Source organism: Danio rerio, chromosome 16 (assembly GCF_049306965.1).
Source record: "Danio rerio strain Tuebingen ecotype United States chromosome 16, GRCz12tu, whole genome shotgun sequence".
NCBI lineage: Eukaryota > Metazoa > Chordata > Actinopteri > Cypriniformes > Danionidae > Danio > Danio rerio.
In genome coordinates, this window is record NC_133191.1 from 22,129,628 (window position 1) to 22,155,000 (window position 25,373).

General features: G+C 36.8%; 1 protein-coding gene across 2 annotated transcripts in view; it reads left to right on the forward strand.

Moving 5' to 3' along the window:
- The window catches only part of jazf1b (JAZF zinc finger 1b), a 65,873-nt gene extending 42,016 nt beyond the window's left edge, over positions 1–23,857 (forward strand). The window contains exons 3-6 of one of the 2 annotated variants that reach the window (XR_012391432.1): positions 8,496–8,692; positions 12,374–12,543; positions 19,849–21,356; positions 21,459–23,857. Coding sequence is in view for 1 of the 2 variants with exons in the window: in NM_001034992.2 (NP_001030164.1) it covers positions 8,496–8,692; positions 12,374–12,543; positions 19,849–20,025 (544 nt within the window). In the remaining variant the exon portion in view is untranslated. Of the gene's footprint in view, positions 1–8,495; positions 8,693–12,373; positions 12,544–19,848 lie in introns of both variants that reach the window. The other variant, NM_001034992.2, reaches the window with a different exon arrangement.
- The last annotated feature ends 1,516 nt before the right edge of the window (positions 23,858–25,373 follow it).

The window sequence follows — 25,373 nt, forward strand, 5'->3', positions numbered from 1 at the left end:
ATGAACTCTCTATAGGGCATCGTCATTTATAAATAATTACATTTTTAAAAACACTAATGATATTTAACCAATAAAATTAAATCTTATTAGTGTCACATGACATCTACTTTAACCAACAAAACTAAACAGAGTACCCGCGGGGTCTTAAAAGCATTGAAAAAGTCTTACATTTAATAATCTCAAATTGAGGCCTTAATAGCCTTGAATTTGGTCTACAAAGTCTTGGATTTTGTTAAAAAGGTCTTATTTTATTTATTTATTTTTGCTTTTCCTAGGATTAAGTTCATACCATAACAAAATTAACTGTTACTAATGTAGGCTAATTTAAGAATTTATGCAGTGTAACGTTGAGTGCATCTCGCGCTCCACATCATAGCAGAAAGTGCGAAAGCGTGCGCACCCGTTACTATGGTTACTAGGCAAGTGAGGTACAAAACAAGATAGTCGCTAGCCTAGTTTGTTGGCTAAAATTGGACAGTTTTGGTTTAATCCACTGTGGTTAATCGCGAGGCCTACTGCTGTTGGTGCCGGAAATCTTTTAAGCTAGTGACGATATGGTGTTACGGCCCTGTACTCCCATATGAAGGGTGCCAAACACACTGCGTGTAGTACTACTTGCCAGCGCAAACCACCTATTGTGCAGTTCTGTGCACCAGAGACCTCTTCGGTTACTGAAACAGCTCTGGCTATCAGTAATGGAGAAATTTTTACATTAGAAGCATTGCCACCACAGCCAAGAAACATCCTATGTTACTGTGGCTTAACACCAACTCTACGGCAAACGCGTTGAAAAAGGGCCACAAACAGAAGTTGACAGGACTTGAGAGTCTGGGCGAAAAATTGCTGCCAAGGCAGCAGAGCTGCCAATTTATTTGGTTAATAAAAATCAAATGTGTGTTATGCTGCTGCGTATGTATTAAATATGACTGACAATTTAAATAAAATGTTTTATTCAATTCAAGTAGTCCACTTATACATAATTATTTTCTAGGGTTCAAAATTTATACAGATTTTTATACATTTTTCCCTCATACTTCTGTCGGAATGGGTACGAAGTTGGCATTGAATTTCATTTGAAATGGTATTAAAAAGCCTTGAATTTCATTTGGAGGATCCCGGGGGTACCCTGCTAAAACATAGTAGCTATTTGCTTTACATTTAGCACACATTAGGTGACATGCTCTCAAAGCAAAATCGTGAGTTCATTTTTAATGATAAAATCTATAAAAATCTTAACCAAAAAAAAAAAAAAAAAAAAATATATATATATATATATATATATATATATATATATATATATATATATATATATACAGCATTTTAGGATGATTTTTAAATATTTGTGTGATTTAAAAAATTAATTATCCACATTTTAGAAAAACAATAACTCAAAAACACAAAAATCTGTGCGTCATGTAAAAAGGTTTACATATTTCATATGTAGCTGTCAATGTTGTTCAGTATGAGGCAGTGTAAGAGTTTTTATGTCTGTGTTTTAGGCTGATGTTAGTAAGTTTTAGTTAGTTAGTTAGTTAGTTAGTTAGTTAGTTAGTTAAACTACTGTTATTGAAAAATTCATTTACACTACTTTTTTTTGTGAAAAGACATTGTTACACTACTGTTTTTAAAACAAACTTTATATTGTTAAAATACTGTTTAACATTGTTCACTACTGGTTTTTAACATGAAGTCACTGTTAGACTATTTTTGAAAAAAAGTGTTGCACTTCTGGTGGCACGATGGCGCAGTGGTTAGCACTGTCGACTCATAGCAAGAACGTTGTGTAGTTTGCATGTTCTCCCCTTGTTGGTGTGGGTTTCCTCCGAGTGCTATGATTTACCCTATAGTCCAAACACATGCGCTATAGATGAATTGTATAAACTAAATTGGCTATAGTCTATGAGTATGTGTAAATGAGTGCGTATGGGTGTTTCCCATTAGTGGATTGCAGCTCGAAAGACATTCGCTGTGTAAAACATACACTGGAATAGTTGGCGTTTCACCTCTGAAATAGAGACTAAGCAGAAGGAAAAAGAATGAATGAATGAAAAAATGTTGCAAGAAAAAATAAATTACATTACTTTTTGGTGAAAAAAACAGTTACACTACGTTGTTTGAAAAAAGACAGTTACACCCTGACTACAAAAATATATATAGGTACACAACTGATTTTGAAACAAACATATGTTGTTTAAATACTGTTTAAAATTCTAAAACATTGTTAGACAACTGTTTCTGAAACACTAAGACATGTTTGAATTATTTTCCATAAAGTGCAAATACATTTGTCTCGGGTTTTAGGAAATTTTACATAAGTTCTAAAACAAATTTAGTGGTATATGAAGAAATTGAATACAAATAAAGTTTTTGACATGTTTCTGAAACACTAAGGCATGGATTGACTTCTTTCTAGTGTTATATGCGAAACACTTATTTAGTTATTTTGTTTATTTTCATGTCTCATCATGTGTTTCTGTCACCCAGTCCACTACTGTGCTTGCTCACTACAGAAAAAAAAATATTTGAATGTGTGAAGTTTTAGACAAGTTTCCTAAAATTGTTTGCCCTAATGGGACAAAGTCAGTTATAAATGACGGCAAATTAAAACAAAGATCAGATGTACAAAACAAATTATGGAAAAGGATTTTAGCCTTAAGTACTCTAAAAATAAATAGTAGCGATTTTGTTTTAGATGTGATTTCATAATTAGTCCTTTAGAGGGTTAAATCCGAGAGCTCTCTGACCCTCTATAGATAGCAAGGATTCTGGGACATTCAAAATAAAGGTCTTCACTGGTCTAAAAACATGCTCCTGAACCATAATTGTGCTGCATGGAAACGTTATTTGAAAAAGAGAATGCTATTTTAAATGTACCTGACTTGACACGGACCTAAACCTGTCTGGGAAAACACAAACTACTGCAGGCACAGGATGTTAACATGACGTCATATTGACGTTGTACCCCAATGTCATGGGTCAAATTGCTAACCAGAAACATAAATAAGTTGCGAAAAAACAAAACAAAGCTTTGTGGCTTAACTACTGAAAGAAGCTAGTTAGCTTTTTGGTTCTTTTTTTGGTTCTTTTTTGGTTCTTTTTTTTTTTTCTAGTTTGCCTTTTGGTTCTTTTAAGATCAGAGGTTTGGTCAGTGCTGAATTGATGAGCAATTCCCAACACTGGCTCATTCTGAAAATGTAGCCCTATGTACGTTTCTGGAGATCACGAATTATGTAACCAGAAGTAAATATGTTTGCATTTTTTGTCTTTAAAATGAACGCTACGGGGCGGTATGATGCTGTTTCTTTTCGCGCTTACCAGCTGACCATTTACCTTTGTGTGGACGGCTTTCCTGCTGTTACCAGTTTGTCCAGTTAGCTCGCCATGCACATCGGCGGACTTGGGATGCAGAAAGGAGTGCTTTTGAAGATACTATTGGTTAGGGCCATGCTATTAATCGAAAATCCGATTTCATTTTTGGCTTTTAACGATTATGAAAAACCATTAATTGAGATAAACGATTATTCCATCACATACCGCCCTCTTTCCAGTTGTACACGTGTTGCTCTGCAAAGTCCGTTCCACGTGAAAATGATTAAAAGCATGTGCTGTAATGTAACTTTTGCAGCACAGCATGCGCATCTACCACTTGAATGATGCGACGGCAGCCACAGGACAACGGCGCCAGTGCGCTCACCACACACCAGCTATTGGTGGAGTGGAGAGACAGTGATTGGGAGGCCATGATCGTATGGGCCGATAGAGGGACTTTGGCCAGGACACTGGGGTTACACCCCTGCTCTTTCACGAGAAGTGCCATGGGATTTTTAATGACCACAGAGAGTCAGGACCTCGGTTTAACGTCTCATCCGAAAGACGGCGCACACTGACAGTGTAGTGTCCCCTTCACTTTTACTGGGGCATTAGGACTTGAGTGCCCCCTGCTGGCCTCACTAACACCACTTCCAACAGCAACCTAGTGTTCCCTAGTGGTCTCCCATCCAGGTACTAACCAGGTTCAGCCCTGCTTAGCTTCAGTGAGTAACCGGTCTTGGGCTGCAGGGTGATATGGCTGTGGCACACGCCGCGCTTTGCCTCGGACAGCAGAGCATACACACATCTAACCCCATCTTAATGTGATCTCTTTAAAGGGCCATGACACCCCTCACTTTCGGTTAAAGTCTACTTCAGAATTTTTTCAAAAGATGCATGAATAATGGGCGTGGAGCTCCGCGAGCATCGGGCAGGAGTGGGCGTGGCCAGCAGAGGAGAAGGGGAGCGAATAACTGTTGTTGACAGTTAGCTCACAAAATGAGACACAAACTGTGAGGAGACGCATGAGTTTATAGTTCACAAAGTTAAAATGCTAAGAAATAAACAGTAATTTAATGCCCTGCTACATTTTTTATTCATAATTTCATATACACATAACCACAATTTATATCATTATAAAGATAAGTGTGTTCATGTAAACGCTATAAATGAGGATTCTCCCTCAATCCCCGTGTGTAAATTATAGATCTTGAATGCAGACTCAGTGCAGCAGGTCTCCTGACCTGTCTACTTTAACCATTAGCCCTGCTGGTAATATAGAGGATTTAGGCAAACACAGCAGCACGGCGATGTGTCTGAATGTGAACGAACTCCTGATTAAAGTCAACGTCCGCCATTCTTCAATTGTCGCACTGCTCTCCCGACAAAAATGCTTGCAGCACACACACAGCTTTGCTGTATGATCGGCCCTGACAAGATCGCAGAGAAAAAAACATGCAACAAACCGCGTGGATCATGGAAACAAACACATACGAGCCTTAATGAACGGCTACTGCATGCCGTTGGTCTGTGTCTCACAGCTTGCTTGAAACTGGCAGGTCTGCCTTCGGAAATCACGTGCTCTCATGAATAATTAAACAGCTGGCTTTTCTCATAGGATCAGGGGTGATAGCGTTCCGGCACCACGCCGGATTTCCGGCGTACTGTGGCTGCGGGGGAAAAAAAAATCAGGTTCACGACTATTGATCTGTCATTTCTCTAGATTCACAGAATTCACTCACTGCTGAAAGCGCCGGATTGGTTTTTATTAAGTGCCATTTTGTGTGCTCGTGAATCATCTTTTGAGTGTAGACGCCATGTAAATAAAAGATTAATTGTGTAATTTAGAGAGCTTTATAAATTATAACGGATCTTTGTGAGATCTCTATGAACTAAGATTAGTGACGCTTTTTAGTGATAATAAGAGGAGCGTGCTTTGCACTTTCCAGGCTATAATCCATTCAGAATTTGTATGAAACTTTTGTTTTCGGCACATATACGCTGATATGTTTTGGGAATGACATCTGCATATTTACGCTGGGTTTATTCTCGAAATAACGGTAAAGCAATAGACGGGACAAAAATATATTTCCCCCTTCTCCTTAAACAACTTAGTGTTTCAGCTATGAAATAGTTCAGTTTTGTATGTAGCCTAATAGCAAAGTGTTTATATTTAGTTTCGTTTTTTATTCAGCTTATTTAGAAAAACGTTTGGAGCATTTTTTTATTCGTTAAAAATAAGTTTTTTTTTAACGAACAGCGCCCAGCGGAAGACCATCATTGTCTGTTTGATCAGTTTGCCTTCTCAGATCATCACGACTTGCTTAAAATAAAAGATATAAAACAGTTCAAGTATAAAACAATGGCAGCTTAAACGTTAAAGAATGTGTGCTATTAGGCGCATAGTTTGCTTATAAAAAGCTTGCAGGACATCGAGGCGCCAGAGCAATCACTTGCATTTTTTCAGTGGGAGCAATTTAAAGTTATCCGTCATTTTTGCTCACAAAGTACGAGTAATACATCAAAAAACGTTACAGCGTTTTTATAAAATAAAGAAAACCAAAATTATGCGCTTTCTGTCGTCTGGTTTTTGAACAGGAGCGCTTAACAAAATGAAGCAAAATGTATATGCCTCACAGACATAATAAATATATTTATAGAAAGCTCTAAATTATTACTTAACGAAATAAAACAAATCGAAAACAAAAAAACTCCTTCATGTAATCCGTAAAGATGAATTTCTCTCTAAAGGGGAGTCCAAGAGGAGATTGCCAGTCAGGATCTTTGCGACTCTGACTCAGAATAAGCTTATTAATAAATAATTAAGATATGTCCTTACTCTTTCCTCGACACATTAATTGTTATTTGTTTTTGCCGGTGCTTGGGGCGAGTTTTAGCTTATTGTGTGCGCTTAAACGCAGATTCACAGTAGCAGTTTTAACATGGAGTGACATGACATCTGACGTACAGATGACACTGGCACATGCCACTGAGTGTAGTGACACTTCCGGTGGCACGTCCGGTTTTCCACTGTCATGTGTCATTCGTTAGTGGCATGTGTAGTGACCTGTGTCTCTCAGAGTGTCGTGCTGCATGTCACTGCAGTGACATCGACACCCGGCGAAGCTTATGACATTAATTAACATGAGCAAAACCATATTTAATCATTACGTGACTTTTAACCTAATTTATCGCGTCGCAAGTTAGTTTATTTGCTGAGCTACTCCACGATGTTTTAATTTAAACGCATTTATTTTATGTATTCGTAGTCATACTTCCGTACGTAATATAGTCATTTGACAGTACATGTCAGCCAAATTTATTGTGGCATGCTTATGTATGGGAGGGGTTACACTTATCTGTTGTACTGTATATTATTGCATCCTGGCAGTTCCTTTGTTCCCTACAATATGGACTTCTCTATGTTTTTAATTCATTAATTTATTTTATTATTTAACTTAATTTCATTTTAAGGTATTTTAAATAATATCCTTTAAAAAGTTATAATAAAATGCATGTTGAAAACTCATAACATATATGCATGTAAGATAACAGGTGTCATTTGCCTAATGATTTTTAAATATTAAAGCAAAGAGACTTATAAGATTAATGTGCTTATAACGTGCTTATACTGACACCTACTGGCACATGTCACAAGATCACTGACACTGGCATGTGTCACTGACATTACTGGCATGTGTCTAAAAAGAGCCACTTGACAATAATAATGATCAGGGTTACACATAGGCTGTTAATATATTTGGGCCCAGGGGCCCACAAGTTATGTGTTAAAAGTGCGTTGCATACAAAGTACCCCCACCCCTACTTACCTCAGGGGCAAGGAAAAAAAGTTCAGGCTCAGGAATTTTTTTCCACTATCAGCCCTGTAGGATAAGAAAACTCCAATATGAATAATAATGAGAAACCGACCCGTCATCATTGCACTTGCAGTACTGTGCTACGTCGCCGATTTTGATCCAGCCCCAAAAATGATTTCAAACCCGGAAGCTGAAATTAGCTGACAAAAGCTCAAAATTATCCAGTTTCCCCCACAATTAAAGCTGACAGGTGCTAACATTGTCTTAACTGATGCTCAACACACACACACATCTGTTAATATAAAAAAAAAAAAGTTCTCCAGGGTGTCCTGAACCTTTAATGGTCAAATACATGCACATTTGTGTCAGAGCGCGGGGTTTAGTGAATATTCATATTAACCCTCATTTGTGTAATAAACAAACAAGTTGAGAATCAAAAGAAACGTGAAAGAGAAACCATATCGGAGCCGCACTATTCCTTAAGTGACAGCGTGCAATATTCCTGCTGTTGCCGACTGTTTTTATTATTAATCAATAATAAAATCAAAAATACAGTGAAGATGCTTAAAGCTCAGTTTAAACATAACAGATTTAATTACTCATTTCTAATAACTGATTTATTTTATCTTTGCTATGATGACAGCACATTATATTTTACTAGACATTTTTCAAGATACTAGTATTCAGCTTAAAGTGATATTCAAAGGCTTAATTAGATAGAGTAATTAGGCAAGTCATTGTATAACATGGTTTCTTCTGCAGTCAATCAAACAAATATATATTGCTTCAAGGGGCTAATAATATCGAGCCATTAAAATATTTAAACCTGCTTTCATTCTAGCTGAAATAAAAACAAATAAGCCTTTCTCCAGAAAAAAAAAATATTATTGAAAATACTGTAAAAAAGTCCTCTGTTAAACATCATTTGGGAAATATTTATATATAAAAATAAATTCAAAGGAGGGCGAATAATTTTGACTTCAACTGATCGTGATTTCAATTATGATCAAAAAATCTTGATTATGATTTTTCCCATAATCGAGCAGGGTTTAGGGAAGGAGGAGGGTGGATCAGTCAGTCCACAGTGGCCTCTGGTGAATTTACATGAGAAGAGCAGGCGTGAGTGGCACTCCCAAGAGAAATTTGAGATCTGAAAAAGCATACACAGCATCCTCTGGTGGATTCGCGAAAACAAAAACCGCAAAAAAACTGCTCCTGGGACACATTTGGTGCTCTGCGGAAATGTATATAGCGGTACGCTTTCAGAATGAGCCTGGGTTGGCAATTCCAGCTCCAGTCGTAGTTTTGTGTTCACTGTAATTTGGTGTGAGGTTAAAAGCATCTATTAAAGTTCACCTTTCTCCCCAGGTTTATGACAGATGCAGCGCGACGCGAGCATGAATCATTGAAGAAGAAAGTTCAGCCAAAGCTGTCACTCTCACTGATGGGCAGCCTGTCACGCAGCAGTGTGGCCACACCCCCTCGACACAACAGCGGCAACCTCACCCCGCCTGTGACTCCGCCCATTACACCATCATCTTCATTCAGGAGCAGCACCCCGACAGGTACACATGTGAAAAAACATACTCCTTGGATGCTTCCAATGTATATTAAATTACTGTGGCTATTGCAGCTTAGCTTTTTATATATGTATTGTTTGAAGTTTTAGAATTAGCACTGATTTTACGCTGTTTTGGCTTAGTTTTTGGGTAACACTTTACTTTGTCACAATTCATTGTATTAACTACTGGATTATTGCCGGTTTATTCTTAATATATTAACTATTTATTAGTACTCATTATGTATGATCTCATTCTATATCATTAATCCTACACACTACCTAAATAAGCACTAATAAGCAGATTAGTAGTTTTTTATAATTAGTAATTTTTAACTATTAGTCTAAAGGCTGGCTCACACTGTGCTTTTTTTCTATATTCCTGAACAATTGTAGCATGTCAGACTGCATGAACATGGCTCTGATGTCACACAGTAAGATCTCAGCTGTCATAAAGTCATGACAATGAAGATGTGCCAAGCACGAAAGAAAACGATCCCGGAGTTTGACGACATCCACGCTTGACACTTTCACTATTCAGCCTTCTGAAATAATTCCTGACAGCAAACATAAACAAAAAATAAGCAATTTTTTTACATGGCGTGTCTTAATAAAAAAACCAGGAAGAAAAAAACTGTTTTGATATTTCCCTGCGGTCATTTGAATTGTCGTGTGGATTGAATCATTAATCAGTCAATCATCAGCTTCTATTGGTTCTTGAATTGACGCTGATCGCAGCTGTTGTCACACTGCAGGAAAGTGTCTGAAATCTTCTGACGCTGCCAGAACTTTATCAGAGAAAAAAATCTGATCACAACGGACTCTAAGTGGCTGTCTATGAACATGTCAAACCAACAATCAAAGAGCACAGATTTTAGTCTAGTATTTCAGGAATCTATTAGGATTTCTCAAATTTGTCTCTGATGAAAAAATTGTGGCTGAAATATAATAGTGTGAGCTGGGCTTTAATAAAAGGGCCATGTGACCTAAAGGGCCATGAAACCCCCCTCTTTTGGTTCAAGTCTACCTCAGAATAAAAAAAAAAAAGAAGCTCAGTGATGGGCGTGGAGCGCTGCGAGCAGAGGGAGGAGTGGACGTGGCAGCAGAGCATGGGAGAAAAAGGAGAGCGAGCAACTGTCAGTTGGCTCACAAATTGAGACATATTATGGGAAGAACCATGATTTTATAGTTTACAAAGTTAAAATGCAAAGAAATAAACCATAATTTAATGTCCTGCTACAAATGCTATTTGTATTTATCTATATCATTATAAAGATAATTGTGTTTATATAACCACTATAAATGAGAAGGACTTCTCTCCTCCTCAATCACCGGGTCTGAATGCAGACACAGTGGATAGTAGTGCAGCAAGTCTCTTGCCCTATCTATTTCAACCATTAATCCTGCCGGTAATCCAGACACTTTTAAAACATAGCCAAACACAGCAGCACCGATATAGGTTAGGTGTCTGAATGGTTACAAACTCAACTGATAAAAGACAAAGTTAGCCATTCTCTCCCGACAAAAATGATTGCTGCAAACCAACAACTTTGCTGTATTGGCCCTGACAGCATCACGGGGAATAACATGCAACAAACTAAGTGAATCATAGAAACAAACACATACGACCCTTCATGAAAAGCTGTGCGCAGACGCAGTCTCAGCCCGTCATTGGGTCTTATAGCTTGGCTGGTCTGCCTTGTCTTCGAAAAGCACATGCTCTCATGAATAATTAAGAAGCAGGGTCTTCTCAAAGGAAAGGAAAACTCTGCTATGAATAATAATGAGAAACCGAATAGTCATCACTCCACCAGCAGATGTGTGCTACATTACCGATTTTGATCCCGCCCCAAAAATGATTTTAAACCCGGAAGAGGAAATTAGCTGACAAAAGCTTAAAATTATCCAGTTTTCCCCACAATTAAACCTGACAGGTGCTAACGCTGTCTTAAATGATGCTCAACACACACAAATATGTTAGAACCTCAAAAAAGTACTCCAGGGTTTCTTGAACCTTTAAAATTAAGTATTACCATTTTTTGTTAGTTAGTGTTTGGCCGGCTGCGTGCAGGAATTACATTTATTACTAAGCCATACTTACATGCTATTTCAGAGAAAATGGTCAGAGTAGCATGGTAAACAGTATAGGAATTATGTAATTGCTCAAAAATGAACCACTGTTAATATAAAAGCAACTTCAGCTCAATAAAGCAGGTTAGACTGAATAGCGCTATTTGTTGATGTTTTGTTGTTTAACAAAATAAAAATCTACATTATCGATGCTGTCAAAGGTCCCTTATAAAACTGAAAATAGTCACATATATCTTTCACCGAGACATTTCAGTGGCTGAACAACACATCTGTGCACAACACAATTTAACATAACCTTAGCCTGACTAAAATCATTTTAAAACGGAACATTACCTGTCTAACAGTAATACTTCAGCCATGGTGTCGTCCTTCTTCCAGCGTGCAAAAGTAACTCCAATATTGATTTTCAAAAGTTTCAATTGAGCATTTGATTTTACCGCATCTGTGATTGTCTCGTGAACGTGCGGCGCTTATGCAGGCGGGCACGCACGAATGGCGGATCTGCGTTAACAGATGCGCAGAAGTCCGAATATACATTTTCTGACATATAGTTTGGGCTACTTCGGAATAATGGGAGATGTCGGCCCAACAATATTTAGTTGGATGAACCTTTTTTAGTTTTATGCCTTACCCAGAATATAAAAATACATCAGTCTCTGTACTAATCCGGGGTCGCCACAACGGAATGAATTGCCAACCTAACCAGCATGTTTTTAATCAGCGAATGGCCTTCCAGCTGCAACCCATCTCTGGGAAACATTCACACACACACTCATTCACACTCATACACTACGGACAATTTAGCCTACCCAATTAACCTGTACTGCATGTCCATGGACTGTGGGGGAAACCGGAGCACCCAGAGGAAACATTAACATGCAAACTCCACACAGAAACGCCAGCTGACCCAGCCAAGGTTTGAACCAGCCTACCAACCCACTGCGCCATTGCCTCAATACATTTAGATAATTTACTTGAATCTTTACTATTGGACTGTGAAGAGACTTTAAACCAGCACAAAAAAAAAAAAAATGTTTCTGAAGACAATCACCTACTGCACCTGTAACTCTGGTACAAACCTGCGTGTAATAAAATAGAAACCTAATTTGAACAAATCCGGAATTCATCTTAGAATGATGAATTTTAAGTAGTACCCTCTTTAAACCTGCAGTGCTTGTTTGATGTAATATGGATAATAAAATAATCACATTATTAGTTACAGACTTTTTTTTTCATAGCTGCTGTTTCCCATGGACTTCTCTTGCAACATGTGCACTCTCTCTCTCCCACAATTAGACGTTTTAGGCATTTTTTTTGTGGGTTTGGAACACAAACTGCTCCAAATTGCTGGCATCTTACTATTACTCTGCATTAACCTTTAGACCTTCTTATGCCTTCCAGATTCTTTCTCATAAAACACAAATGCTTCGCTGGCTGTATACTGTACTCTGATGAGTACTATGAGAAAGAGAACTCGACCAGTATATATTGTAGTGGCTCATGGGAAATGCTGTTCTGTGGTTCTGTTGGTGTAGTTGTTGAATATCTGGGAATGTAACATGATCAGTTATTAAATTGTTACTCTGTGTTCTTTTAGGCAGCGAGTATGACGAGGAGGAGGCTGAATATGAAGAGTCGGACAGTGATGAGTCGTGGACCACCGAAAGTGCCATTAGTTCCGAATACATTCTCAGTTCCATGTGCATGAATGGCGGTGACGAGAAGCCCTTTGCATGTCCTGTGCCTGGATGCAAAAAGAGATACAAGGTAAAAAAAGTTTTTTTTTAAGATATAAAATATGTAGTTCCAGCCCTTGTTTCTTGGTAGAGATGTATTTTAAGCTGTTGTAAAATTTTGGGAAACCTTTCTATGTGTATTAAACAACCATTTATAAAAGCTATAAGCCATGTGAAACCTTGGTTTACAGTGAATTTATAACCATTAAAGGCCCCTGTATACTTCTTTATTGTGCTTCGTTTGAGGGCAAAAAGACGTTTGAGAAGGCTAAGCGACAGTATACTGTTTCCAAAAGTTCTGACACTGTACCCCCTAAAAATACAACATTGATCGCGGCTGTGTTTCATAAATATCTGTCAGAATAAAAACAAGAACAAGCGACTTGCACTCAATGGCCACTTTATTAGGTATACCTTACTACTTTCTTTCATGACATAGATTCAACAAGGTACTGGAAGTACTTTATTCCTCAAAGATTTTGGTCCAAATTGACATGATAGCATCACGCAGTTGCTGCAGATTTGACTGCACAAGATGCGAATCTTCAGTTCCACTACATCCCAAAGGTGCTCCATTGGGTTTAGATCTGGTGACTGTGGAGGCCATTTAGGTACAGTGAACTCATTGTCATGTTTAAGAGACCAGTCTGAGATGATTCACACATTATGACATTGCGGGTTATCCTGCTGGAAGTAGCCATCAGAGGATAGGTACACTGTGGTCATAATAGGGTGGACATGGTCAGCAACAATACTCAGGTAGGCTGTGACAGTGACAAAATGCTCAATTGGTACTAATGGGCCCAAAGTGTGCCAAGAAAATATCCAACACCATTACACCCCCACCACCAGCCTTATACAAGGCAGGATGGATCCATGGTTTCATGTTGTTGACACCTAATTCTGAGCCTACCATCCGAATGTCGCAGCAGAAATCTAGACTCATCAGACCAGGCAACGTTTTTTCTAATTTTTTATTGTCCAGTTTTGGGGAGCCTGTGCAAACTGTAGCCTCAGTTTCCTGTTCTTAGCTGACAGCAGTGGCACCCAGTGTGGTCTTCTGCTGCTGTAGCCCATCCACCCTAAGGTTAGACGTGTTGTGTGTTCAGAGATGCTCTTCTGCAAACCTCGATTGTAACGAGTGGTTATTTAAGTTACTGTTGCCTTTCTGTCAGGTAGAACCAGTCTGGCCATTTTCTTCTGACCTCTGCAATCAACAAGGCATTTGCACCCACAGAACTGCCACTCACTGGATATTTTCTCGTTTTCGGACCATTCTCTGTAAACCCTAGAGATGGTTGTGTGTGAAAATATCCGCAGATCCCAGTTTCTGTAATACACACACCAGCCCACCTGGCACCAACAACCAAGCTCCGCTCAAAGTCACTTAAAACAATTAACTCCATTCTGATGCTCAGTTTGAACTGCAGCAGATCGTCTTGACCATGTCTGCATGCCTAAATGCATTGAGTTGCTGCCATGTGATTGGTGAAATTTGCGTTAACAAGCTGTAGGATAGGTGTACCTAATAAAGTGGTCGGTGAGTGTATATGGTATGTGCGTCCGCTTAACAAAAACAGAAACGATGTTGAGTTTGTTTTATTCAGCAAATGCACAGCACAGATGAGGAAGTCATTTTGTCAATCTTTAGAATGTGTGCTGCATGCTTTTATGATTTTCTAAAAGTTCCGGGGGTTGGGGGGGAATGACATGTCAAAGAAAGTGAAGTTCCAGAACTAAAACTACAGATTGCGTAATTGCCATGGACCAGTTGTAGCTCAAAGGCTTTTTGTAGCTAAAACAAACTCCCCAGAAAGTTTGCTGTTTGCTGGTGACCTGTTACAAAAATGCTAAAACAAAAGAAAAAATTAACTTTGTTGCTACCGGATTGTGCATCAATTACCTCAATACAGTTCTGTGATTTTCTTTGAAGTTGAGCTCTTTTTGGAACTCTGCTATGCAAATTCACTGTAAACCATGGATTCTTCTGTTTGATTGCTTTAATAGTTACTAGTTTTATAATAAAGAATTTGTTCATTTACTCTCGGGCTATCTTAAATTGAAAAGTAGAACATGGAAGAAGAGTTTCCATCTTAACGTAAAACAAATCTTTTTAAAGTTCACAAAAAATACTAGACGCGAATTAGGTGTGTTTCCAAGTTGTTAAAGTGGCTGACTGTAGTTTTGGTAACCTAGTAACCAAGAAGATACAAGAAAGCATAATAAAACCTTTTAAAACCTTTAAACCTTTTATTTTGGCTTTCATTCTAGCCAAAATAAAACAAATAATCCTTTCTCCAGAAGAAAAAATATTAAAAATATATTAAAAATAAGAAAAAATATTATAGGAAATACTGTGAAAATTTACTTTACCATTTGGGAAATATTTATTTTAAAAAATTACAATTATGACCAAAATAATTGTGATTGTGATTCCCATAATCAAGCAGCCCTAATAAAAAGAGCTGATTAGTCAAATGGCTGCGTTTCCATCTCCAATTATTACCATTAGTTCAACCTATTTGTTAGGAACCCCAAATACGTTTTTAAAAGGTTAAATCTGTGTAGTCTGTATGTTTTTTGACTTTTAAAATGCAGAACACCATTGACTTGCATGTTTTAAATTAACAACCATTACATTTTTTATATAAAAATCTTCATTAAGTTTATATACTGAAGTAAAAAATGTACTTAAAGGCATAGTTCACCCAAACAATTCAATTCTGTCATCATTTGCTTAACCTTTACTTGTTCTAAACTGGTTTGGCTTTCTTTATTTTCTTTGAACACAAAAGAAGATATTTTGAGGAAAGCTGAAAACCTGCAATCATTAGCGTCAACAATAGTTGCTTTACCTTCTGTGGAAGTCAATGGTTACAGGTTTTCAGCATTCTTCAAAATATCATATTTTAAGTTGAACAGAATAAAGACAACTCATAAAGGTTGGAACCGCTGGGGAAGAGCATATAGTGTTAAAATGTTAATTTTTTGTTCTCTTTAACATCTTGGATGATCTGAGACCTTTCTTTAATATCACGATAAAATACAGTTACATTGTAAAATATAATTACAGCATTAAATAAGCATTAATCCAGTACACTATTTCAGAAATCATCTTAATCGATCAAGTAACATTTCTATTGTTAATATCTATGCTGAAATTGAAATGCCTTAACTTACTAACAGAATAACGTAGTCTTTTACTAAACAGCATATTTATGGCACATCTGTGTATCCATAACCAAGAGCGATCAGCAGTGGCACAAATCTGATCAAGCAGCAAATGCTGGACTCTCACTGTGAAAGAGTGTATTAACACTAAGAGCTGTAATGGAGCAGGACTGGAAGCTCGGCATGCATTTTAAAAGTCGGTCCACTGCAAGGCCTGTGCGTTTTATGAGATTTTCCACTGCCATCTGGTTCTGGCTGCTGAGATAAATGATGTGCAGCCTGTGAGAGCCGTGTTCGGTAAGAAGCGGAGGAAATGGATGATGACAGCCATCAGGGAGTCTCTGCATGTTCAGATGCACTGTTAGATGTGGCTCTCATTTTGGCTTTATTTGGGTTCAGTCAGTGGCTGGTCTCCACCTCTGTCAAACAGCTGACACTTTTCTTCACAATTTCACACAACACTGGATGGTTTATAGTTCTGGAGAGATTTAAGTACAATTTTACTTGCAGATCTTTTTGTTTATACATATACAGGGCTCTGCGTTAATGAGTACAGCCCTCACAAATCTCACTTCTAAATTAATATTGTCTATAGGATGATATAAAATTTTATACATATAAATATATATAATATTTTATATATTTACCTTAATATTTTACTAGATGTTTTTCAAGACACTTCTTTACAGCTTAAAGTGACATTTGAAAGCTTGACTAAGTTAAGTAGGTTAACTAGGCAGGTTTGGGTAATTAGGCAAGTTATTGTCTAATGATGGTCTGGTCTGTAGACTATCGAAACAATATATATAGCTTATTACAGCTTATAAATATTTACTTGTAACTTAATAGTTAGTATTTTTTTACTCAAACAATGACTTTTCCTGCTTGTTGAAACAATTATGTTGTTTTTTTGTTTTTTTTTTGGACAACTTAAAAGTTTTATGTTCAATCCACTTAAATTTGTAAAAACAATTAAGTTAACTTAAAGGGATGAGTATTTGTAAGACTTGTTGTGTTTATAAGATGCAACACATTGTGTGCTCATGCTTCACTTGTAAAAAAAATCTTATTTTTTCACATAATTTTTTCATATATCTTAATTTAATCATATACAACTGTCATTCAGTGAATCGTTTAGTGGTATCTGTGCCTGAATCCGACAGAAAATGACACAGAGGACACAGCTGAACCTCACGCCTGCTCTCTAAAATAACATCTGACAAGTGTCTTTTTCTTTTCACATATTCGGAATAAGCATGTGTAAGTAATATGAAACGCTCACATCCTTCGCGAGTTTGTTATTTGACATCTAGAATGCACAGAAAGCTGCCACAAGGAGAGACACTGCCGCGTTGCTGAAGATTGTGGGTGTTTACAGCTACAGATTTGTACAGTGATATGAGTTTATAGATAAATTGTTAGCCGTGCCAAACAGTATTTCCTGCTGTTTACATCCTTGTTTACGTCCTCACTACAACATACCGTTAATGCTAGAAATTGTGCATGTAATAGTTCAATTTTAACAAATAAAAATACTTACAGGTTGTGGCTCACAATCCACAGCTTCTTCTATTATGATTGGTGAAGTATTAGGCAAATCCAGCACTGAAATGAATAAGATTCTGGAAGTTCTCCTTTGTCAAATGCTAGCTATATAGTTTTTTATAATTCTTTGGAGAATAATTCAAATTTAACTGTAAGCACTTCTCTAGTTTGTGTTGTGTCCTTTGGAGGCCTGAATACAGAAACAGAACAAGCTCCGTGGAAAAGCAGCATTTGGATACCATTTTAGCTTTCTCTGCTATATTACAGCACCTCTGCCCACACCCCTTTGCAGGGCAAAGTATATGTGCATGGTGTATGCACGTAACCTGAAGGGGTTTATAATCTCACTGGCCCAAATGTTTTTTTGTTTGTTTGTTTGTTTGTTTTGTAGTCACCAAACTTTGTTCATTCTTTATGATGGTTATGACCTTCACGCGTTTTAAATGTAAAATTATTTAAACATTACACAAAACATTAGTTTTTCCCCGTTTCACAATATATACCATGTATAAAACCATTATAAATATACGTTGTATAATATAAATAAACAGCTCTAATACGAATTTCAGCAAACAGACACCCTTAGGACCCGTGCACACCGAGACGTTTTTTGCTCCCGTTTTCCGTCTGTTTAATGCCTCGTGACTGTATAAAGGGCGTCAATGTGATCGTGCACAACAACGCGCAAAACGGCAGGCGCAAAAGCATAATTACAAAAAAAAAACGCCTTATGCTTGTTTTTTTTTTATTTGACGCACCGCGTTAAAACCTCCACCAACCAGATCGGCAATTTTGTTTACGTTCACGGAGCTGCGGAAGTTACAGTAAACAGCACTTGGAGGTGCTCAAGTGCAAAACTGTCAATGCGAGCGTGAATTGAAGAAGATGCTCAGAGGCGATATGAACGTGAAGCTGCTTATTGCTTTGTGAACAATAATCATTTCTTCATCTCTAGAGTTGTAGCTGCTACTTGAGCCATCCATGCTTGTTCGTGTCACGAGTAACTTTACTAACAAGCGCGTGAACTTCCTCTCTTTCACTTCTTGTGTTACAAGCGGCTGTTGGAAGCTTAAAGTTGTGTAGTGCCATCTAACATCAAGGAGTGTTGCATACTCTTCTGTTTGACGCCAGTAAAAATCGATTGGGTTTGAATGCGGAAAAACGTCTCGTACAAACTCTAACTATAAACACAAACAAAAAGAGTCCCGGTGTGTAGGAGCCTTAAATGTGTTTATTCCTTTACTAAGATGTCCATGCCATGGAATTGTTTATATTCACCATTTTATTTAGGGAAACTGCTTAGGTAAATAAGTTAAATCACTGAACTTTAATAATAAATCTTAATAAAATGCTGTGCTTCCCATATCCAGTCGCAATGACTTCTGGGACTTCTAGAGCGAGATTGGTGCTCAAGTCTGCATCGGTGCATCCTCGATATCTAAAACACATCTAGGAAGTTTCACGCGTCCTCTGTTCTTGCGGTCTTGAGTATTGAAAATGAACTTTGGCAGCTGAAGATGACGTTACACAAGAACACGAGAATGCAAGACCGCTGAAGAACGCATATTGAGAAACAGCAAGGGCTGCGTCCGAAACCGCCTACTACTCAGTAGGTACTGCATTTGAATTTAAACATACTACTCGGCCGTTTGAAAAGTACGTTCTATACAGTATGAATGTGAAAAGTATGAATGGAATTCTGACGTATTACATCCGCCATTTTGTCATGGTCACGTGACCTTCCTGCGTCAGTTGAGTCGCTTCTCTTCCATTCATAAATTCTCTCACAGGGCATCATGGGATGCGCACTTCAGAATCTCGCCAGTAGTAAGTCATCCTGGTACTTCTTGCATACTGATTTTCGAATTCTATGAATTTCAAAATACTACTCAGCTCGCAAACTGATTTTAGCGTACTGTATAGTATGGAAGTATGCTGTTTCGGACGCAGCAAAGGTCTCCCTTCCATTGAACTTTGAGCATCTTACGTTCAGAGATGTTGTTTATGTTCACACAGCTACATTACACATCAACTAAAGCTTAAAATATGAGATTGTAGTGGAAAACCCTTTTAATTGATTTGTGTTGGGACAATATTAAGTAACTGTTTAATACACTTAAATTCGTAAAAACCATTAAGTTAACAATGAATTTGTGTAGTGACAACATGAAGGAATTGTGTGGAACTTTTGGAGCATTTTGACAGTGTTGTAACCTGAAAAATTCAACCAGACTCAGACTAGTGAAAATTCAAATGAATCCACTGAAAGCTAAAAGAGCCTTCAATGGTCATCTTTTCACTTTAACATCCTACAACATTACTTCAAAGGGTTTGTTCTTCCAACTGTCAATTTTAAACAGCAGATCCATGGTGTACTGAGCAGTCTTTAATCAGACTCCATTTATGGCATTTTATCTATTTTTATTAATTAAATTTTCATTATAAGTAAAACACAATTGTAAATAACACATGAACAGAAAATTCTCTCTTGTCAGTTATTGCCTAAATTGAACATTTGGCCTATGCTTGTTTTGATTAATTTAAAAAATATATAATAATTATAATAATAATAATAATAATAATAATAATAATAATAATAATGGTTGTTTCTCTTTTGCAGAATGTGAATGGTATCAAATACCATGCCAAGAACGGTCACCGCACTCAGATCCGCGTTCGCAAGCCCTTCAAGTGCCGGTGTGGTAAAAGCTACAAAAGCTCTCAGGGGCTCAGACACCACACCATCAACTTCCACCCGCCGGTCTCTGCAGAGATCATCCGCAAGTTGCAGCAGTAGAGAGTGCCAACACACACACACACACACACACACACACACACACACATACATACGTGCATATGTACAGTACAAACCCAACACCTCCACATCTGCACCAGCAGCTCTGGCTGTCCATCAACTGACCTGATTTGTTCTCCTTTTTTTTGGAGGACATCCAAAACGCAACCTTTGTGTGGAGGACGCCTTTCTCTCTACTCTTTGGCGAGTAAAACTCTTTCACCTTCCCTTCTATTTCACTCCTCACGAGGAGGAAATGTTAATCTTTTTATACTCCTCTTCCTCAAGGAAGACTCCATGAATCCTCATATCATTCCGTACCTCCTTGAGGAGGATTGGACCATCCTTAAAACACTACACTCCCAATTGCATGCTTTAATTACATTATATATTTTTTTGGTTATTTTCTTTGCTTATTTGTATGTTATTAGAGTTCAAGGTTTTGTATTTTTGCACATTTGCATTTATTCAGTTTTGTTTCCTCGTCTTATTTTTTATGCAAGTTTCTTTTTGTAAAAGATGGTGCATTTTTGGAAAAGGAGAGACTCATGAGTAGATAACCAGCCCTCACACTGAATGCTTTAGTTCAGTGTTTCTAAACCATGTTCCAGGAGGACCTCCAGCTCAGCACATTTTCCATGTCTCCTTTACCAAACACACCTGATTCAGATCATCAGCTCATTAGAAGAGACTGAAAGGTCTGTAATGGGTGTGACAGACAAAGGAGACATCCAAAACATGCAGTGCTGGTGGTTTGCCAGGAATGTGGTTGAGAAACAGTGCTTTAGTTCACTCCAGAATTAAAATAGTCATAATTTTAACATCACTTAAAGACATTTTAATTAATCTGAGTGGTTTCTGTTCATCCATTGGAAGTCAGTTCAAAAATGTATGTAAAGGTCTGCATTTTGGTTTAATCCAGAGTGGTTTAATCCAAATTTTCTATAGAAACACAATTGCTTTTCACATTGCTTGCTTATTAGTGTTTATATGTCAATAAAATATTTTTATAAAGCGATTGTGTCTATTCAGTAGACTTGGATTACACTTTTTAACTCATATGGATTTATTTCTGACCTCTTCATTGACGATTCAGAGTTTTGTGTTGAAAGACTTTCAATAAATGAACAGATTTAAGAAAAGAATGTGGTTATGTTGTTGCTTTTGAAGATTTAGAATGATGAAGATGTGTAAATTATGACAGAATTCTCAATTTGGGGTGATCTAATATTTTAAAGGGATAGTTCACCCAAAACTAAAACTCTGTCATGATATTTATCCTCCATTTGTCCAAAGGATTCTTTTTTCTGAACAACACTGAAGATAAAACATGGGTAACCAAGCCATTGTTAATCCCTATTAAATAGTATATTTTTTTCTATAGAAGTCAATGTGTTTTCAACATTCTTCTAAATGTCCTCTTTCATGTTCTGCAGAAAAAAAGAAGCTTAGACAACTTTAGAACCGAAGTTCTTTGGACTCCAACTTTAGAGGGTGAGCAAATGGAGTATAAATGTTCATTTTTGGTTGAATTGTCCCTTTAAGGCATGGGTGTCAAACTCAGTACCTGGAGGGCCGCAGCTCTGCATAGATTATTATTATTCTAGTCTAGTTTTGGCCAGTTATTAGATGTCTATTAGATTTTCACTAACAACCTTGTCAAAAAAAAAAAACAAACAAACAGCCATTTAGCCTTGTTTTAGCAAAGACGACTATGTTTGGTTGTCTATTAGACATCTGTCTTCAAAAAGCCTGAAATACCTAATTAATTTGATCAGGAGTGTTTAATTAGAGTTGAAACTCAACTACAAACCAAGTTTAGCTATAACAAGGCTAAACTTAAGGTGTCAGTGAAAATCTAATAGACATCTAAGAATAGCCCAAACTAGACTAGTCATCAATTGGACAGAGTAGACAGACTATATATGTGTAGTCATTCATTTCTGTTAATTTGATGACTAGTCTAGTTTTGGCCTATTCTTGGATGTCTATTTGATTATCACGACTATATTGAGACGTCTATTAGACATCTTTTAACAGCAGAGACTGCTTGCTGGGTTACCTGTAGGTTTCAAAAAGCCCAAAGGACATAATTAATTTGATCAGGTGTGTTTAATTAGAGTTACTAACTAACTAAACTAAACTAAAACCCCAATTTAGCTAAAACAAGTAAACTAACTAAACTAAAACCCAAGTTTAGCTAAAACAAGGCTAAACTTTGGCTGTCAGTGAAAATCTAATAGACATCTAAGAATAGCCCAAAACTAGACTAGTCAAATAGACAGATTAGACAGACTTTATATCTGTAGTCATTCATTTCTGTTTATCCGACATCTATCAGACATCTATCAGATGTTCACTGAGAGCCCAAATTTAGCCTTGTTTAAGAGACATCTTTTAGGCACAAAAAATGTTGCTGGGTTACTTGTTTCAAAAAGGTTATCGGTTTCAAAAAGCCTGAAAGACCTAATTAATTCAATTAGGTGTGTTTAAATAGACTTGAAACTAAACCGTGCAGAGCTGCGCTTCTCAAGAAAAACTGAGTTTGACACCTGTGCTTTAACTGTGTGTGAAACTGAAAGAAAAGGGCAGCCTAAAAAGTCTGAATGTTTTGTAATATACCAATATCTAGCCCTATATAAGCAACATTTACAGATAGTGTACATAACTATATTCTATATGCTTTCAGAAATTGAAATTCTATACTTTATTCTTATGTTGTATTTTCATCAGAACTTCAGAGACTGATATCGATTGATTACGGTTGTGCAGTTTGTTTTTTCTGTAGAGCATTCGCCCCTTTCTGTTAATCTCAGAAGAGTTGACTTACAGCACCAAAGGACTCTCAGGTGAAAAATAAAAACACAAAACCAATCGCCAGCATTTCAGAAGCAGAACTAGAACCCTGCCCAGTTTAATAGTATTTTGAGAATAGGCTGTTACACGTTTGCCAGACTTGCTGTGGCCGGAGTGTTCCAGAACTCCACAGCGATCTTCAGGCAAACAATCTAAAGCACTTTGTAGTGACCAGTTGCCAACCTGTTAGGGTATTTTGTATTGCCAACAAGCCTGATGTTGCGGAATATCATCTGCCAGCATTAGCTGCAAAACTCAAAGGACTAATAAGGCATTTTGGAGGTGTCCGTTTCTGAGTTTATTTTATTTTAAGTTTGTTTTGTCAGCTAAGGGAATTCATTTTTTCGCTATACCTCCAGTGTGCTTGTTAGTTGTGAGATTATTGAAACTGGTTGCCTTGATTTGTGGTTCACCACAGCATTCCAGTACAGTATATGTGTAGCCAAGTGATTCAGATTGTGTGTTTGCCTCGATTCTGGCTCATCTCTGGTGTGACTCTTCTACTTCTAGCTTGTCTTTGGGAAGACGTGCAGTTCAAGTGTAATACCTTGAGTCAGAAAGGTACTCCTTTTATTTGTTTTTAGACTCGCGTGAAGTAGAAACGAGTCACTTCAACAGAGTTGAAGGCCAGATCGGGGACTGCCGTTATGACATCACTGCATGGATGTTAATGTTGTTGGAAGTGCAGTGTGGGTTTAGATGCAGCGTTGTTACAGTATTACACTGCCAGTACAGAGGGAAGTATTTGATATATTGTGTACTTAATGTATTGTTTCGATGTGCGTGCTTTAAATTATATTTTCTTAAGTTTCTGGATGACAATGTTCCTACATGTTATGAAGTGAAGACACCAGGGACTGGTTTCGGAACTGGTGACATTTTCTGCAACAAAATGTAAATGGAGAAAAAAAAGCTGCTTTGTAAATGTAAACCTGGTTACATTTTAAATATTAAAATGGCCTCTGATATGTTTTAAGAATCTTTGTTGTTTGTTTTTTGATTTCCTAACAGTAATTTTTGAAGGGAATGTGTTAAATAATACAAATATATTTTATCTAAACATTTTTACTAAAAATGGGCTTTGCGGTGGTGCAGTGGGTAGCGCTGATGCCTCACGACAAGAAGATTGCTGGGCTGGGTCAGTTGGCATTTCTGTGTGGAGTTTGCATGTCCTCCGTGTTCACATGGGTTTCCTCCAGCTGCTCCAGTTTCCCCCACAGTCTAAAGACATGTGCTATAGGTGAATTGGGCAAGCTAAATTGGCCATAGTGTATGTGTGTTAATGAGTACATATGGGTGTTTCACAGTGTTGGGTTGCAGTTGGAAGGGCATCCGCTGTGTAAAACATATGCTGGATAAGTTGTATTGCGGCCCCTGTTTAATAAAGCGACTAAGCCGAAAAGAAAATGAAGGAATGAATAAAGGAGAAACCCATGACAATATTCATCTAATAATAATCTAATAATAAAGTTAGATATATATATATATATATATATATATATATATATATAATTGAACATTTTTACTTAAATTTAAACTTTTTTTGAGGGGGGAGTGAATGTGTGGGGAAATATGGAGAATATGACATAAGTATTTAAAATAATAATCATATTTTAATAATAATAATAAAATATATACTTTTAACTTAACATTTTTACTAAAAATTATCATCTTGGGTTCAATGTGTGGGGGAGGGTAATGGCATATCCATAATGTTTTACTATTGTTTAAAGGGGAACCTCACTAAAACATTCATCAAGTATTAATAGTTTATAAACCAAAAATGTCAGAAAATGTGTGTGTGTGTGTGTGTGTATGTATATATATATATATATATATATATATATATATATATATATATATATATATATATATATATATATATATATATATTTWTATATATATATATATATATATATATATATATTTATATGAATATATATTTATATATATATATATATATATATATTTATATGAATATATATATATATATATATATATATATATATATATATATATATATATATATATATGAATATATATATATATATATATATATATATATATATATATATATATATATATATGAATATATATATATATATATGAATATATATATATATATATATATATATATATATATATATATATATATATATATGAATATATATATATATATATATGAATCTAAATCTATGATAATGGTGAAAATGGTGAAAATGAAAATGGTGGCTTAGTGATAAGCACTGTCGCCTCACAGCAAAAAACAGTCACTGGTTCACGTCACAGCTGGGTCAGTTGGCATTTCTGTGTAGAGTTTGCATGTTCTCCCCGTGTTTGTGTGGGTTTCCTCCTGGTGCTCGGATTTCCCCCACAAAGTCCACACAGAAATGCCAACTGACCCAGCCGGGGCTCGAACCAGCAACCTTCTTGCTGTGAGGCGACAGTGCTACCCACTGAGACACCATGCAGGCCTATTAATAATTTATAAACCC